Genomic DNA, 17,479 nt, shown 5'->3' on the forward strand with positions numbered 1-17,479 from the left:
CCACTATTTGAGTATTACAGGTGCTGTAATTCCTCATCCCCTCCCTCCCTCCCCCAAGATAATACAAGGCAACACAAATATTCTCATTGAAAAAGGACTCTGTACAGGGAATGACTGTACATCTAATGTGATTACAGAATCGAATGCGTGACAAAATGATTCTGCTCCCACTGAAAAAGAGAATTCAACAGGGCCCCAGAGTTACAGGTTCAGCTGAAACCAGTTGATGCAAGCCCAAAAGAGTAGAAACTGCACTGGCAATTACAACAATTATCTGGTTTGGACTCCTTTAGATTTGCAGCGTAACAAAGGCATTTTACAGAGCAACATTCAGGAGAAAATGTTATCCAGGGAAGAGCTGCTCTTCAAGTAAGATGGGAGAGTTTAGGAACATGCACTGCACTTGTTCTCCAGATAGCAGCAGTTGCTCCTGTTCTTTGCCCTTTTTGATATTAATCACAGCAGCAACAGAGACAAATGTGTCTTTAAAAAAAAAAAACAAAAAACAAACCAGAATTATTTATGTACAAGAAAAACATCTGAAGTGTTGTGCAACTTATTTTAACTATTGAAACTCACTAAGAATGCTGTTGCTAATAAATATTCATAAACTCTTCCCTGTGTTGTGAAATTCAGAAACTACTATGCTTAACTCTCAATATAAAAGGTATGCCTCTAAACCCTGATATCTGTTCCAGTTTACTGTCTTTTTTTTCCCCCTATCTTTTTTAAAAAAATTATTTATTCTAACTGTGATACTTTGAGGGAACTAATATTTATCCACAGTTTTACTCGGTGTATCCACCCAGAGACATCCTGTGTTTTGTGGAGCTCTGGCTATACCAATATAATACAGTAAAATCATAATAAATTAAACAAATGTAGATGCATTTAAAAAAAAAAAAAGAAAGAAAAAACCCAAACAAAACAAAACCCACACTGTCAAATGCTGGTCTCCACATGAAGACACCAAGGGTTTAGATGCAAAGTACTACAGATCCTGCCACCAAAAAAACATTTCAACAAGGAAACATGAACTTGCGCACGTTCGAAAAATTAAACACAAACCCCACCTTGATGTTATCTCGCCCATGCCTATAAAAACCTCTCACTGTTCCTACATTTGAAGTTATTCATTTACACCTCAGGAGGCAGCCTGGAGATGAGAGTAGTACAATAAAATAATTACCTGAAACATCTTTAAAAAAATACCCGTTAAACAAATTACCTTAACTGGCAGCACTTAAAATTGGTAATTCTTTTCTTTTTCCTATTTTAAAAAAAGTTGCATAGCTGTAAGATTTTGCTTTGCTGCATTTCTTTCTGTCGATTTTACTCACAAGCAGTAAAAGAGACATTTTAATTACTTAAATAGCAATACAATGTGCAGATTTCAACTATCTCTATAGCTTGATCAATATAAATTAGTTACCTGTCTTGGTTTTACTCTTTGGACTGCATTGTGACAAAGGTTTAGTTACAAAACTTTGAAATACAGTATTCCTACACAGAGCGGTTTATGTTTTCTGTTCTTGAAAAAAGTGAAGAACATAAAACAGGGTGTGAATTCAGTAAATTAAGGTCACACTGTTAGATTTTATTTAGTTTGCCATTTACTGTTCTTCAGCCCATGAGAAGGTGAAAACGTTCCCACTCAAATCTGGGGCCGTCCTCCTGCAAGGATCTCAGATAGCACGTATCGAACGTCTCTGCTTCCTCTGGAGGCAGTAGGAAACATGTCCAATAACTCGCTTCTTCACAGAACCAGAAGTTAGGCTGAAATTAGGAACTTTGGCCTTCGATACAAAATAGTGTCAGTAATGTCTGTGGGGAGTCGATTGTTATAGGATGTGCAGCATTTTCAAAATCCCTGTGTGTCCTTTGCATGAGTGTTTGGTATACCGAGCACTACTGGCAAGTAACGGTGTCTGCAAGGCTTTCTACATGTCACTGTCCATCTTTGCCTTTTTCAGCCACAAAGAACTGTAAGTCTCAAGCCAGGCACGCTGTGTTCAGCATGGGAACCTCACATCTCCTATGTTTTCTGATCAGTGGAAGCAGCTGTTGGAAAAGCAGAAGACAAAATACCATCATTTCAGCACAGAAACCGCTCAAACAGCATGAGCACAACCACTGTGTTTTCCTTCCCCTTTTTCTTAAGCCCCCAGTCATCACCATCCCTGCTGTGAAAAAGGCAAATAGAATTTAACATGAGGCTGGGCAGCCATGAGCATGTACCGAGACAGAGGTGTTTACGAACAGCATGCAGGCTTTCTGCCACAACCAGAGATTGGGGGCACTATAGGGAATGTGTTTGTTTATTCACTTTGGCTAACACTGCCCTGAGGTTAAAACGATTATCCCCATAGCAGGATATCTTCCTTGAGGGTTTCTTTGCTACCCCTACAACACAGACACATGAAGCAATGCGAAACAAATGCACAAATAAATGCTAGTGATGAATACTTCAGATTTTTTTTTTTTAAATTTCCCTCTGAACAACAAACCCAAACTCTCAGCTACCAGACAGAATTTCAGATATCTCTACTTCTCTAAAAAATATGATTGTTGATGTGCTTCGCAATGCTTAGGGGCAGTAGTTTAATGTAAGATAAAGTTTCTGAGTTAGTCAACTAAAGAATAAAACTATCCTTTAGCTTTTAACATAGACTGCAGATCTGCAATCATTAACATATAAGTTGGAAAAATGTGAACTTCTGTGAGATGGGATGGATAGAAACATGTCAATATTTTTTATTTATATATGCTTTAAACATTCTGGAATGCATTAACATGAAAGTAGTTTTGAAAATACCTCGCTTCAACTTTCTCATATGATTCCAAAAGCTTTCTGTCAGAAATACATGCCAGTACTCATGGAACAATCCAAAATCACACAGTTGTATTATTTTAATTTTGTTTCATTTCTATGGAAAAATGCTCTTAAAAAGTTAGTGCTAAAGCTTTCTTGTCACTGACTTGCCACTTTCCAGTTTTAGTACTGGAAAGACCATGCCATGTAAGGATGTAGAAACCTTTTGCCTACATTGCAATATGTATCAATGGTTACTGATTAATATTGTAGTTCTGAGACACAGTAGCAAATTCACAAATAAAAAAAAATAGTATGGTTATTTCAGATAATTAAGATATTTATTGCTGTGACATAAATAAACATTACCTAAAAATATGAATCTTGTCTTAATCTGATGGATGCTCAGGGCAAGATCTATTTACTTCAAACCATTCATCTATGCAGCTGTTGGATACAAAACAAAAAATGAAAACAATTGACATGAATATCAGTAGCATTTAGCAGTAGGATACGGATATAAATTGGTTTCTCAATTTCAGTGACTAGTAGAATTTTATATTATACAAAGAAGTGTTTGCATATACACACATCACTGGAAAAATTAATAACCCTAAACCACAGTAATACTTAGGTATTAAACACTGTTGAAGACCCAAATTTCTTAAGTGTTAAAATTTTCTAAAGAAGCATTTTGCAAATTACAGATTTTATACACAAGTTAATTCACTACTAACATTTTCATCTTGATTATATCATTCTTTGACATTTTACTTTCTGCAAAGTACAGACACTTATGAAAACAAAATATGAAACAGGTTTAAAAAGCATTCCCCCCTCTCCCTGCCCAACTCTATTAGCATTTGAGAAAACTTAAGCCCACATGACCTAAGCTCCTTAGCCATAATGCACACTCCTTCCCCATCCAGGTGAATTTGCAAGAATGAGAAGATTGTAGCAGGGAAAATTAACTTCAAATACATTTGGGGGAGATGCAGAAAGACGTCATCTAAAAAATATCTTTAAAGTTGCTGCTGCTGTTTCTTCATTGTTTGTTTTTAAATGCAAAAAGCAACTAAGTTTAAGCACTTCTTTATTCATCCCTTAAGAAGAGTTACCCCGTAAATGCAACCAGAAATTGTATATCCATCCTACGGAATACTTGCCCTTTATGATATATGCAGAGGCAAGGCAGCCGTGCTATAGTATCTCCTTGCTGCAGCTCTTCCAGGCATATTGCACACTCCCCAGCATCTTTACTCAGCACATCCTCTGAGGAAAGAGCACAAAGTGAAATGGTTAAAAATCAGACTACTACAAGCAAAAGGTTCTTTATTCAGAACATCAAGGGCAGCTACAGAAGAAGGTATTTTTTGTCCTGCAGAACAGTAAGGATCAGTGACACACCAGCTGACTTAAGATTCATCATGAGAACCCATGCTCAGTCTTCAACATGGAAACTAAGTTCAAGACTGAATGTAACATTTCTCTGGACAAGGCACTGTAAGTAACAAGGTAAAGTTCTTCCTAACTTCTAAACACTAAGCCTGGAATTTACTTTTTCTACTCTCCTACTCATTTATCTTCTATATATCTGGCTTCATTTGACCAGCACTGTTGGTACTCATATTTCACACCTTCAACCTTTTCTCACCATGCTAGCATATTCTACATCCCATCCATGTTTTTCTCAGTGTAAAGTATGCAACTGTTTACTGTAGGAATGTGAGATTTCCATGAAGGAAAGATCATTGCTGTATGGCTCCAATGACTCCTGAAGACACTGGATTTTTTGCAGTATTACCAAGTCCCAGAACAAAGGAGGAAAAAGTAAGTTAGTAGGAATGCAAAAGAGTTGGCCTTCACTAAGAAGTTTCTGGGAAAACATTATTTTTAATAAAAACCTCTCTTGGACACTTCTCTTAGCCAGAATGTGGGATGCAGAATTCAGTCTTAGCATGAAGCAAAACAGAAGATCACATAAGTCCCTGTTTGCCAGATGCAGATTAGAAGTTCCAGTTAGACACAACCTCATAGAGTCCACAGGGCACTCCCAACAAGAAACCACGTAGCAATCAAACTGGCAGATCAGAAAGGTGCACACTTGGCAAAGTGAAGCCCACGTGCTCAAGTTTCCATGGTTTCATGGGAAAAGCTTCCCTTTCTTTGCCAAAAGGCACCTTAAGTGATTGCTTATGGAGAGTACCTTTTGCAGCTACGACTGCAAAACCAGCAGCTCTATGCTGTTCTCTCCAGGGGCTCCAATACTCACCCTGCTGGCATTCCAAACACAGAGGATGACAGACAACTACAAAGCTACCGTGGCAGCAAGAAAGTAAAAGGAAATCAGGTCTACATTGTTTCCATTGAATGACAGCCAGCTGTCTCGCAGGTGCTTGAGTTTCTAAAGCAGTGCTTATTTCAGTCTCCACTATACCCATTGGTTATACTAAAAATACTATGTAATGCCACATGTGGGGCAGCTTCATGAAGACGTGAAAAATATCTAATATGAAGTGTACTCCTATAAAGAAAAATACTCAAAACAAAATAATAAACTATATCCACCACAACAAAGAAAATTTTAAAAATGTATTTTACACACGGTAACATTATTGGTGGGGATCATATTAAAAACCTCCTATTGTTCTATCAGAAGCTGTAAGCTTCTCAGAACATTAGACATACTAAAGAGACAAGGTAATTTAAAACAATACAAAAGATTTTAAGAATTCTTACCTGTCAACTTGCCCAGAAGAGAGTGCTAAGGATAAATACTTCCTTGAGGTTGGATTTTGTTGTTTGGGGTTTTTTTTAATAAAAAGTGATTCTAATATCTGACACCAGGAGGCAAATGCTCTCCAGACATTGTCCTGCTACAGAGATATCAATCTTTGCCTGACACTCTCAGACTTTACCCTCCTAGACCACCTCTCTGCACAACTTTACAGGAACTCCTGTGAGCAGTTCTCTTCTCACAGTTAGGCTGTAGGAAGTAGCACCATTAATAATTCAAGCATGCATCATACATACATATGGAGCATACTTAATAAAAGTATTTTTTTCCATGGAGTCCCTTTATCAGATCAGCAACTGCTACCCAAACCAAAATGGAACTAAGATATCTCTAGTGAATTAAATCCCAGTCTCACTCCCTCAAGCACTCTCAAGAGGGAAGCATTTAGTCAAGCTTTGATAAGAGAAATTAAAAAGCTGTCCGATAAAAATACAGTTCATAAAAGAAAGCATTCCTGTGAACGGCTTTCCCATCATTCTCTATTGTACATGTCTGGCTTATCCTGCATGCCCCAGACTACACAATGCTTGGGTCTGAACTCCCACTGAGCAATTTAACAAGGTTCTGCACCTTTTGGCTAATGTTAGGGCATGATGCCAATTTAAACATTTGTATCTCCCACCAGCCCTGGCGTGTCTGACACTCCTTTTATTTCCCCTCCGGTATTCCTGTACTCTTCCTCTTGCCAATACTGGCCCTACTACACAAGTCCCCAGCAAACAGCTTGCTGCCTGCCTGGCTTCACCCCAGGCTTTCCAACTGGGATGAGCCACCAGGCACACCAATGGGCTTTTCCTAGTCGTGCCAGAGGGAGCTAGTGCAAATGACGGCTGGCACAGACTGGACCTCAGAAACATGGTGCAGTTCTGCCACCCCTGCAGAAGAGGTTATGTTAACAGGTCTCAATGCTCCTCTTCCTCTGGAATACTGAGGAATCAGCATTCCCTACTTGTGTTAACCTCATGAATCCTACCTAAGGCTCTTAGATGTAAATACTGAAGGAATGAGTACAAAAAAACCAACTGCTGTAAATGCCCATGTGTAACTTGCACGTTAACATACTCCAAGCCCGTATAATTAAGCTCATAATTAATTACACGTGGAGAGCGATGACAGCAAAACCAAATCCTTCACAGACTTATGACACCTTGGATCCAACTACCTTTTGACCATTTTAGGTGATTCAGATCATCAGTCTCAGACAAAGAAAAAGGGGTCAATAATCCTGTTAGACCAGGATATGGTCAGAATTTGTTCTGTACTTGTTTTATACAGCACTCAGCTACACCAACACTGGCTTGTATCAGATGGAAGTCAGTTTAAGGGCCATTTAAGAATGACTTTTAAACATATCTGTTACAGAAAAATCTGTATATCATTTTGCATGGAACCACTGCAGTCTGAAGAGGTTTTTTGTTTCCATCTTTTCCTGCAGCAGTGATTCAGCAGATACATTTTTTATAATTTTTCCCTTAAAAAATGCAAACAAGCAACAAAACACACAAACCAAAAGAAAGAGTAAAGCAGCTTAAAACTTCATCAATGTTATGATTAAGACATTTATGTCAATTACCTAAATGAAAGTGGGAAGAGGAAATAGACCACATTTTTCCATTTCACCCACCTGTGGGTACATACACAAATACCATGCCCCCACACCCACGTGCACTGCACCAAACAGGATGTAAACACTCCTCCACCTTCCCAGCTACTTGAACAAGTACTCACTAGCCAAAGACTGGTGTCAAAGATGAAATCTTGCAAAAGAGCATAGTATATCCCTCTTGAGTCTGCTCAAGTACTTTTTCCTCTTCTCCTCTATCCCTGGTTACTACTGTTTTAGCTTCTGGTTGTCAGTAATTTTTCCTCCTAAACTTCTGCTTTTATCTTTACTGGAAAATAAATTCTACTCCATTTCTGCATTTATAGCAAAATAGGTCGTAGAAGATTAAAAAACAGGCACCCTGGCAATTTTGCACATACTTTACCATTTAAAAACTTTTCCTAGAACTTTCAAAAATACATCCAATAATTATGAAAGCCACTAACTCAGCCATGATTAGGATTATAGGCAATATCCGTGATTAAAGTGCCTTTAAACTGAGGACTGCAAAAGCACATGCACTGCATACCTTCTGGATAAGGTAATTAAAATCTGTGCTGCTACTTTTTGTTTTTCCTTATAAAACACAGGCAGATATAGCCCTAGGCTCAAGAAACCAGAAGTCACAAATCATGGAGATGTCAATGTATTTTGGGAGATACCACTTTATAGCTGCAGTATTTTACTTTTCCCTGGGCGTTCACTGGAAACAGAGCACCAAGTTAGAAACACCTTGACCCAATTCAGTATGACAACTTTTCAAAATGTCTGTATTTTTTCTAAAATTTAAGACCTTAAATGTCTGTGGAAGCTGCCACCACAACTAGCTTACTAGTGAAGGACACCACAAAGGTCAACCCTTTTGGGAACACAACTGAAACTTAATTGAAACATACCTTTTGAATAGTATCGTATCAGCACTAAAATCGGTAAAAAGACAGCCATTAAAAAATATTAATGAAATTTTATTAAATAGTACATAATTATCATGTACCTGCTACACATCCATTTAATTTTGAAGCTGATGACTAAAAACTGCCTTAGTAAAGCACTAGAGACTGCCTTTGCTTGTTTCCACATGGAGTATGTAGAGTTCTAGACATCTAGAAGCCAATACATTTGTTCACATGTATAGCATTAATTCATCCATATCGCAGAATTTATTCTACATTTTTACTGCTATCACCTTTGCTGACACCACAAGGAGTCAAGAAGGAGCTACACGTTTCCACAGGTATCTTACTATTCAGCAGCCAGCAAGCATGCGTGTATGTGATCACACACTTATTAAATGCTACTGACTTGATTTACTAAATCTTCGTGGCTTCTGTCACATCCGTTTTTCTCCCCCTCCATTTCTTTCTTACTATGCTTTCTTCCACTTCACACTTATTTTCCCTAAAATGTGTTCTCTCTAGACCTGTATTTTCTACCCCTCCTCCCACCCTCCATCATCTCATTTAATTTTCTGTTGCAAAGCACACACTAGAGAAAGGATGGAGAGAAATATTATTAACTACCTGATATAAATAACATGGACAGCCTTCTTATATGGTGTTAATATCCTTGGGAGAAGTAGACACTAGAATGGAAGGAAAGCCATCATGCAGGATGTGCTTCTCTTAAGTAGCTCAGCGATTACCTTTGCAAACTGGTATTGACTGCAAGCAAAACCTGTCTTTCCCAGTCCACCCTAAGCACCAGGAGAGCCATCAGTTTCTTTGACCTTCCAGCTGTTTTTCAGTACTCTGGCTGCCACAAGAGGAATACTCTTGATTCTCTACAGATCATTCCTGGATGACCAGGTCAGCCATCCGCTGCTGCTCAAAAGTTGAGGCAGAAAGGCACTCTGAAGGAGAGCTGATTCTTTAGTGCTCAGAGCTCTCAACAGCAGGAGGAACATCATTCAGTTGTCACTGCAGATGCTTATTGTGCCACTCAGCTTTCACAGCTACAGGGTCAGTCAGCAGATTGAGCAAGGCACAGCTGAAGCCATTAGCTTAGCTCCCCTATGAAGATTGCACCTTCACAGCCAGAAGTGAAACTTCCACTGCCCTCAGCAGGGAACCTTCTGAAGAAGCAGTGGGTTCCTGATTAGAAACATTTCATGTTGCTCTAATATAAGCCACCTCCTCTGGATCAGATGTAAAAGGGAAGATATTTAACATCCAATGTTCTAACTCGTACCACAGCTAAGCAGTTTTCAGGACTCACAACAATAATGTTGAGCAGGTGGGAATTCAGTATTTAGCTCCCCTGAATAACTTCAATCCAAATTCCCTTTTATGCTGCTGAAAAAAACCAATACCCTTGTGCTAATCAAACAAGCACAGGTTGCAAATTTTTGTGCATACAATAACCCCAAACACCACTGCACGACCCATGTGGTAATACCTAGAACTTAAGCAATCCAAAAATACCTTCCCAGCCACAATACACAAAAGCTAAACCTCTCTAAAGCAAGCTAACAAGCTACAACAAATGTGGCACTTCATCAAATACTGACAAAGTGCTTGATGAATTGCCGGGTTGGGGGATGTTGTGATGTTCGACATCTCACTCTTCACCCCTTCCAACACGGCAGCCCATTACCATTTCCTACTCACAGTCCAAGCATCATCCTTGTTTTCCCCTTCCCTCTCATGTTGCTCAGTGTTGGTCCAGGTCTGAGATAGCTATATACAAACAGATACCATCATGAAAGACTTCCTGCACAAACATTGTCTACAGTCTTTGGTGCTCCCTCTTCTCAAAACACAAAAGTAAAGGGGAGGGAGCACACAAAACAAAGGGAAAGAAAAATATTTGCAGAATAAGGCCTAAGTGGCAACACTTGTATAGCAACACTAGGCTAAGATAGAAGAAATTTCATTGTTTCTTAGCTAACCCACATTTGAAGAGCTGGATTTAAATTTTTGTAGGACATTCTGAGCTTAGTAAATTCTGAGAAATAGCTAGATGCTTCCTGTTCAGACAGATAACAATCGGGCCTATAGTAGAGAAAAAATACATCTGGTTAGATAAAGATAAAAACTGAAATAGTAGTGATAGAAATACATTTTAGGGAGCAGGCGTAAAAAAAGCCTGTGTTGTGTAGTCATAGTCCACCTAAACAGAACTGTGTCCAGGTAGCTAATTAATATAGAAGGCAGAAGCATTTGCACGCTGAGGAAAACAGTTCTTTTGTGGAGAGACTTAGCTTCAGCAAGTACAAGGGAAACCTAGCTGGAGCTGTATGACACAGGGTGTCAATACAAGTTATGATTCTGAAAAAAAAAATTAAATCCTAAGTATAAATAACACAGCTTTAATACAATGTCCAATTAAGGTATCTTGCTTGCAGACAAAGTCAAGTTTGCACCTCAGGGCTCCCACTGAAAAACGAGGCTTTGTAAAAAAGGCCAAATAGTCAGAGAAATAAAGCTCCTCACTTTGAAGCATCAACATTCCTGTGCTATTGTGATCAGTGTACCAGCTTTCTCAGTCCATATTTATACTTCTGGCAGAAAGTGTTGGGGTGAAATAGGTATTTATACTAGATAAATTCTATCAGCCCAACTGGACATGAAATGTCTTGTCATCCTATTTTGAAATTTATTGCCAATGTCTGTGCCTTTCCACAGTAATTCAAGATTTGCTCTCAATACAATTATCTGATTGACTCTAAAACTTCTGCTTAAGTCTTTCCAACGTCTGTTTAATCAGTCTGCTTGCAGTTTAAGATGCCTTTGGACATTAAATCATCTCAAGGTAGCTAAATAACTTTCTTCTGTTGCACTGACTTCTAAAGGCAAGTTCCATTCACCACATTTGTAAGTACCATGTCTTTAAATTGTCAAATTTTAGCCTAGGTAAGGGCCAAAGAGCTGCACCTGTTCATAAATGAACCACAAATAAACAGTCTCGTCCTCCAGAACATGATGTAGACTTTTTGCCAGACTCACCCATCTTGTACTAAGTCCCCACTTCAAGTGAACTGATACATATTTGTTTTTTGAATGACCCAAGAGGTACCTTGAAGAGTCTTCCTTGGCATGCTGTGTTTTGTCCCAAGGCTTACCCTGCTCCTGTCAGAAACACTGCTTCTGGAAGATAATACTTCTAACTATTGTCTTCTCAGGAAGCGATTGGGTGAAAAAGTCTTGAATGCAGCCATAGAAAACTTGTGCCCCACTGTGAAATCCCACCATGAACGGTGTAGCCCAGCACATGCTGCCTGAAACAAAGCTGCTTATTGCAACACATGGAATAAGGAAGCTGCCTGCAGGCTGTTTTCTTGGTTTTTCATCAGTATTACATGACCTCTCAGGGTACCGGGTGTTAATCTTGAATGTCAGGAGTTAAAAGCAGCATGTAAAGGGGGCAAACCCACGAGAAACAAAACAGCAGCAAAACAAGATACCTTAGGAAAGAGCATAAAGAAAGAATCACTTGGGGAATACATCCTCCTTGGCTCCCATCAGGTAAGAATGATTTACACTTGTCAAGGCTGAGTTTACCATCAAAAAGATTCTTACACCACAAGTATGCTACAAAAGGAGGAGTGGTTGATTAAATGGCCAGAGGCAACCAGCAGGTATTGCTGACAGAGTCTGCTGCATTTAGAGAGGATTGTTTCTTACAGGGAGCTGGAGATAGAGCTGGGATGAAGGAAACTTAAAGAAACAGGCAAGAAAGAATAGAAGTGTGGGATCCACGCATGCAGATCCTCTATTGTTTTTCTTTGTTCAGGAGTAAAACAAAGCAAAATATTTAAGTGCTACTTATATGCACCCACCAATCCATATCAGCACTAAGAAACTGCTATGGTAGGTGAAAAATCAATTTAGGCCTGTTAAAAACTTGGGACTGCAATCCAGAAATCCAGTTCAAAGGTGGGTGAACCATAGTTTCTGCTTAAGCAACGGGCAGGGTCACCAAGAAGGGTACACTCAAGAAAAATGAGAGAGACCCGAATTCCAGCTTGTCTTGCATAGCAGATAGCTTCTTTACCAAAGGTAAAGAAACAAAACCCCAAACCAAACAAGCAGCAACTAAAACCCACCAAAAAAAACAACCACCCAACTAACTAATCAAAACAACAAAAAAATCCTAACCCCACCACAACCAGCCAGGCATATAACCCCAAGAACATTTATCTATAGAAGCTTCTTCTGGTAGTAAATCACCTGGGTATCTGAGTTAATGATTTGATGAAGAAAAACTACCACTGGTCAGGAGAAGGGTAAAGATTTCCTTCCAAATACAGTGCAGAGACAGGTCTCTTCAATAGCTTTACCATCAGAAGGAAGACTTCACTCAGATGCTGTAAGTCTGTAAAAATGAGCAACTTTTCCAAATCAAGACTGGATGCTATCACCAACAATGTTCTTAAAAACTGGGCAGGTAAGGCAGAGCACGGATGTGGCAGAGGAAACAACAGAAGATGACTGTCTGATGAAGCTGAAGGAAAGATCTAAGTTGGATAAGATCTCAAAAGTGCAGGATGTTGATATGGCTGTTCAAAAAGATCCCCACAGAGTTTAGGAAATCCCTTTTGCTTTGTCAGCTTTTTTAAGTGACTGAAGTTATTTTATCCCCCAACCCAAAAGGAGACCAAAAAGATTGCAGAGAAGAGTTTTCCAAATGGCAAATCTTAAACCATTCACCATCACTGAAACTATGGCCAGAAGCCAGAGTTGCTTTGCAAAGATTTTCAAATAAGAAGTTTCATTATTCATGGTCTACAATAAACTAGGAGTGTGATGGGGACACACTGGCTTAATGAAATCTGTGCAAACTCTCACTTGACAGAAGGCAGATAAAACAAATGCATTAGAAAACTTCACAGAAGGGAAGGGTAGGGCAGGAAGTGTCCCCAAACAACAGAGGCAGAGAGACAGAATGAAGAGAAGCAGCACAGATGAAGTTATCTATCCTATTAGTCTGGGCAATATGGGTTACTTTAATGGTGACTCGTTTTGAAGTTGGATGAAGGATTTGATTCCATGTTTTGTTCACTTTGTCCTATTCCAGGCTTCCTACAGGTGCCCTGAGCACAATGAGTTTTGCCAAGTCTTTTTTCCAGTCTTTTAACATTGGCCAAGTAACTGACTCATTGCAAGCTTGCAGAGGAGTTTGGTTTGATCTGATGCAAAATGAGTGCATAGGGAGATGGCATGAAAGATGAAACTATGAGCCTAAGGTAAAACAGGAGGAGGGGGAAAAAAGCAGGTGTGTGTGACTAAGACACTATTCTTAGGGAAGATATGATGCATTACCAAGCAACACAGAATGAAAACACTGGTGCCAAAACTCAGTGTGCATAAAGGCTGGCTTACTAACCCCAGTGCCAGGTGCTAGGCCTAGAGGTACTTTTCCCAGCAGGCTCCAGATCAGCCTTCTCCAGGTTAACACAATGTCTGGTGTTAACGTGCGTACATGGGACAAGGATATAAATCACTGCATAATTTTTACTTGTCTGTCTTTTCTTTTCACAGCAGACAGTCTGCTTTTTACAAGCTATTCCTCTTTTAAATGCAATTATCCTTGTGATATAGATGGAATGCAAAACATGTCTGAATGCAGAAGGTTCTGATAGCATCAGATATTGAGTCAGAGTTTTCAAAGTTATCTCCATTTTTCTACTCTACACTAACCCATTATCCAGTATTATAATTTATTGCAGCAAGCATAGAGATACAGTATTTCTGGTGCTAACAGGTACCTACAGCTTATTACTATCCCAGTGAGATACTGAGTATGTAGGTATTGATTTGCAAGAGGAGGAAAAAAAAACCATACAAAAAACCAAACCACCAATAAACCCTCCTTTACATTTTAAAGCAACTAAGTGAAATAAAAAAGCACAATTTCAACAGTATTCAGCAATCCTGATCATTCATGAACAGTAACACAAAAAGATTAACATGGATGACATGTTTAAAAAACCAAAAGTCCCCAAAGACACTTCTCCAGTATTTGTTCCAAGTTACATGCCCACAATATGGCAGTATATTTCTACATCCATATTAAAGTTTTATTTTTATCCTCGTTTTTTTCAATTTAGAGGCTACCAAAACTATTGAACACCATTATGACATCATTTCAGCTAATAAAGCCATAGATTAAAATAGACTTCCTTGGAACTAGGGAGAAAAAAAACCTAAGTGTTAACCAAACTATTCCTTCCTCCATCTCTTCATTCCAAACCAATAAACATTATTTATGGGCTAAAAATTAACAGTGAATGCTACATTCTTGCTTAGCTACACAGGGGCTATCAAATGTTTAACATTACACATAAATAGTATCTAATGAAACTTCACACAAGGAAGGAGGGCATGAGGAACATAGTCAAAATGATGAAAATCGGATACAGCTTCAAATTACAGATAGCTGTTAGTGCTGGGTTAAAATGGAAGTTGAGGTTTTTATGAGGAAATTTTAACAAGGGTTCGTTAATATAGTTTAGCACTAAACACCAGTGAAGTTTCTCATGTTTCAGCTGTGTGTTAGAACTTGGGGTTATTTCTGAAGCTGAGCAAATCTGTAGCCACATGAGACAAAGTAACACAAACTTCGGGGAGCAAGGACGTTCTCCCAGGCAGGATACAATAGGCAAGTCTAGTATTTTGTACCTGTGTCAGTAGGTGTTTTACAGCCTGTTCTAGAATCACTGGATTTTGTTAAAAATACTAGAAACTGGTAATCTTTTCCCCTGTGTAAGCAGGGATAATAATCTCCAGTTTAGAAGTGAGAGTATTCTATCACACTAGCAGTGTTCTCACCCAGCTTGTTTCTGAAGAGTTTGGCTTGTTTTATCACTGAAGTCCCCTACAAAAGCTGGACTGACTTCTTTTCTACATTGAATGGCTGAGTCTGCACCTCACAAGCACAAGACTATGTAAGTAATCACAGGGTAGCAGGTTTTAAAGCAAGATTTTAATCTGGAGAAAAAAATTAACTACAAATGACATTTCAGGCAATCCTTTCAAATTGATCTGCCCTTGGGGCAGTTTCTGAGCCAGAAGGAGTGCCTCTTATTCCTTTACACTTCTTTAGAAAAAAAAAAAAAAAGAAGGAAAGTCCTGACCTGCAAATAATCTCTATTAGTTCCTGCAAAACAGTGAGGAATTTAGGGAAGGAAATACTATGAAAATCCTACATAGATCACTTGATCTCAGTGAGATGTAGTCTGGCATTTATTTTTTAAAACCCAATGAATTCAAGTAGTTTTATTTCAAAATCCAGCAAATGAAATCCATTTTCTATGATTAGAAAAGGGATATTTTCAAGGTTTTGTCTCCACAGGACAACTAAGAAAAAAAAAAAAAGCAGATTGCTGCTAGCAAATGAGTAAAATCTTAAGGTTTTAGAGGTATCAGCTTTAAAGACTGCAGAATTACCATACAAAACTAGCAAAACTAGGAACATTATTTCCCCTGGAGCTAAGTTCCCAGCAGTCACAAGACTGCAGCAGTTGCAGACGCGATTTATGACATCCTCTGAATGACCTCTCAGAGCTGAAGACTGATTAAGTGCAAGGCATGGAAGGTAGCTCCTGTCTGCCCGCATCACGTGCTGCGGAGTCACAGCCCAGCGAGCGGACAGAGCTGTCCCTGGGCTTTCTGCTGCAGGCGGCACTGCGCTGCCATTATGTAAGAGAGGCACAGTGACACACAGCGCAGGTATCGGGCCCCCTCCTCGCCCGAGCTGCATCCCTCCTTGTGCCACCCGCAGGTGCTCCTTGCAGCACTGGTTCACAGGTGTATCTGTCATTCTCTAGGACAAGAATTGTCATTTGACTTCAGCAGCACTGTCAGTGCAACAGCAAGACAACAGCAGTATCTGAGGCTAAGGAGCAGCATATAAGCAAAAAAAAAAAAAAACTTGAGCTATTCAGCACATGAATGATCCCATTTTCTCTATTTCTTTCAGAAACAGGCTTGTTCTATAGCTGTTAAAAGCTTTACTGTATTTATCCAGTGCTGCATATAAAATATCCCCACTGCACAGGTATGCATTTATATAAAGGCAATCCCAGTGTACTGAGAAAAAAAAGCTGTCTTGTTCTCAAGAACTGAATTAAGTATGAGGTGACATTGCAGCTATTTTGGCTAGGAGCGATTTGCCATGGCTTTGTCACAGCAAGCTCAGTCTAACAGATTTAGGCCTGGCTGAAGGGAAAGTGTGCAAAAAATACTTCTCCCCAAAGGCTTGTTAAAAGAGTAAGTCACATGCACAACAAATGAGAGAAAAGTTTAAGATATTAATAGATGTGATCTCTGCAGTGTGTCCTTCTCAGCAGGATCCAAGCATGTCAACTTCATTACTGAAGAAAGAAAATCCAGCATCATCTATCGAGCATTTCCGACCTGAACCATGAAAGTGAGCTGTCATAGCTTATTTAGAAATCTATATCCCCCTTTCTCTTGCACGAAAAGCAAAATAATAAGCAATATTGATACCTCAACCACCACCACTACATCTCCAAGAGTATATCTTGCTGAGATAAATGGGGCAGTCTGCAGTTCTGGGAATTGCTTCTCCAGACATTCCAAGTACTTCCCTGTCAGTTACACTATGTTCCCATTTGATGAGCTTTCTTCACAGCCACACCATTACAAACACACAGCTTAGTCTTCTGGCTCCATAGCAAAGGGTTGACAGTTTGTGGGTGTGGAGGAAAGATAAGAGACTGCAGCCTCTAAAAGTGCTGCAACGTCACACTGTAACAGACTGACCCAGTTCATCCAGGGACTGAGGCTGGAATGGGGTCACTGAAGCAGGTCCTACCTCCTCCCTTTAGGAGGCAGGCACAGGCTGCACAAGTTGAACTAGACTGTGGTTTTGTTTAGTGACATTTATCAGCATTACTCTTTAAGATGAACAATCTCCCTTCCCAACAAACTTGAAGTGTAACAGGCTGCTTTTGCAGTGATGCTCTTCTGTGAGGTACCAAAACTGTTGAAGGAGAGATTTGGGATGGCAGGAATACAGCTTTACTGAACAAACAGAGGAAGAAATTAAGTTTGCCACTGTTCCTCTCAGCAGTCTGGTTTGGACAAGTAGCTATTTTGGCCTAGACTGGTGAACATCAGTGAAAGTTCTTGTCAAACATTATCAACAATTCTTAAAGGGAGAAAGTAAAAACCAGTCAATATATTTTAATCAAACATTACATCAAACACAATTTCTCTTCTTAATATGACAATTCCCTCCTGAAATTTAATAATGATTTGCAAGACAAGTTATGAAAAGTCTGAGCTGATATTATATTAATTCA

The 17,479-nt window shown here is 39.2% G+C and overlaps 1 protein-coding gene across 1 annotated transcript in view; it reads right to left on the minus strand.

Moving 5' to 3' along the window:
• Nucleotides 1-1,346: 1,346 nt before the first annotated feature.
• ZNRF2 (zinc and ring finger 2) overlaps nt 1,347-17,479 on the minus strand; it is a 53,813-nt gene continuing 37,680 nt past the window's right edge. Inside the window, exons 3-5 of the mRNA XM_069007423.1 lie at nt 3,979-4,084; nt 3,182-3,259; nt 1,347-2,061 (exon numbers count right to left, since the gene is read on the minus strand). Coding sequence (XP_068863524.1) covers nt 3,202-3,259; nt 3,979-4,084 — 164 coding nt within the window. The 3' untranslated portion in view covers nt 1,347-2,061; nt 3,182-3,201. The remainder of the gene's footprint in view (nt 2,062-3,181; nt 3,260-3,978; nt 4,085-17,479) is intronic.

The sequence above is a fragment of the Aphelocoma coerulescens genome, chromosome 2 (genome assembly GCF_041296385.1).
Source record: "Aphelocoma coerulescens isolate FSJ_1873_10779 chromosome 2, UR_Acoe_1.0, whole genome shotgun sequence".
In the NCBI taxonomy this organism is placed as follows: domain Eukaryota; kingdom Metazoa; phylum Chordata; class Aves; order Passeriformes; family Corvidae; genus Aphelocoma; species Aphelocoma coerulescens.